Source organism: Rhea americana, unplaced genomic scaffold, assembly GCF_003343005.1.
Source record: "Rhea americana isolate MKP2758 unplaced genomic scaffold, rheAme1 scaffold_12, whole genome shotgun sequence".
NCBI classification, from domain to species: domain Eukaryota; kingdom Metazoa; phylum Chordata; class Aves; order Rheiformes; family Rheidae; genus Rhea; species Rhea americana.
The window spans coordinates 3,010,967-3,012,271 of record NW_028185261.1 but is presented as its reverse complement, the minus strand read 5'-3'; the positions used below and the strand labels follow the sequence as shown (position 1 = coordinate 3,012,271).

At 52.9% G+C, this 1,305-nt stretch overlaps 1 protein-coding gene across 1 annotated transcript in view; it reads left to right on the top strand.

Moving 5' to 3' along the window:
• Positions 1 to 1,162: 1,162 nt before the first annotated feature.
• Positions 1,163 to 1,305, top strand: part of NUP35 (nucleoporin 35) — an 8,153-nt gene continuing 8,010 nt past the window's right edge. The window contains exon 1 of the mRNA XM_085321901.1: positions 1,163 to 1,277. Within this exon, the coding sequence (XP_085178027.1) occupies positions 1,244 to 1,277 (34 nt within the window). The 5' untranslated portion in view covers positions 1,163 to 1,243. The remainder of the gene's footprint in view (positions 1,278 to 1,305) is intronic.

Sequence of the window (1,305 nt, the reverse complement as noted above, 5' to 3'; positions counted from 1 at the left end):
GTACCTTGCTATTAGGTCTTTAATTGATATTGCAAAGAAAGAAGATTTTATTGAATTTCATGGGCTAGCCAGCTGATAAATATTTTTAGAAATTAAACCAGATGGTCTTTTGATAGGAATAAAAAATGTGTATGATACTTTAATGCTTTATTTTTGTTTACTGTTTTCCATCAAATAACAGTTTGAAGTGCTGGAACCAGCCCATCAGTTTTCATTTTGGTAGATTGTTTCAGGGGAGATACAAAAAAATGTTTAAAGCAACCTATCTTAGACTTATTGCTACTGCCTTTTTTTTGCATCCAGTCTTCCACTGCTGTCCTCTCACTCCATTCAACATCACCTAGAAAKAACAGATCTGAACAGATAAATAACTGCCTTTTTGTCTTGTTATCTTCCTGCCAGATCTCAGGCTGGAATAACCATCTTAAAATGACGCATTAAAAAAATACATACATATATAAAAGATTTTATTAATATGTGTTTTCTGCAGCCTTTGTGCCAGCTCTAAATTGTTTGAAATATATTAATGTAAAATAAAAAGAATATCGTGTTTGGATAAATTTGGCGTTAAATGAAAGATACTCGAAAGGTTTGGTTGCAAGTACTGTTACGCTATTCTCTCCTTCTCGTACCACGCGCTTGCACTGCAGCGTGTTACGGGGTTTGAACTACGCCTGTCTAGTTCTCAGTTGTTCATGCTTGCTCTTAGTGGGGGGTTTTAGGTCACCCCCATACTGTCGTTCTCSGGCCATCGCGTCCCCGGTGCCACGGGGGAACTGGTCGTTCTGTTTCCGTTTTAGWCGTGGATGGCGAGCGCGCCGTGAGCCGCGGACGCGACTGACCRTCCTTTCCCTGGTGAGTAACCTTCTCCGCCTCGTCTCCCGTTCTTAGGGGCTTACGAGTTCCTGCCCCCAGGCACGGTGCGGAGCCGAGCGCTCCCGGGACGCGGCGCGGCGCAGCKGCGCGGCGACGCCCTCCCGCGGCGTGACGCAGCGGCGCTCCCACCAATTGGGGCGGGACCCGCCGGGAGCGCTTTGTGATGTCCCGCCCCGGGGCGGGGCCCGGGCGGTGAGGTGACGCCAGGGGGCGCTCGGCGTCGCCACCGCGGCCCGTCCCCCGCCCTCCCCGCCAGGGGCCGACAGGCGCCATGGCCAGGCCGCGCCTCCCGGAAGTGGCGGCGGCGGGCGCTTCCGCCCCGTTTGAACGCGCCTGGCAGAGCCGCGGGCCGTCTTTTCCCGCCGCCATGGCCGCCTTCGCTGTGGAGCCGCCCCTCGCAGGTGAGGTGCGCCGCGGGCCGCCGCGGCG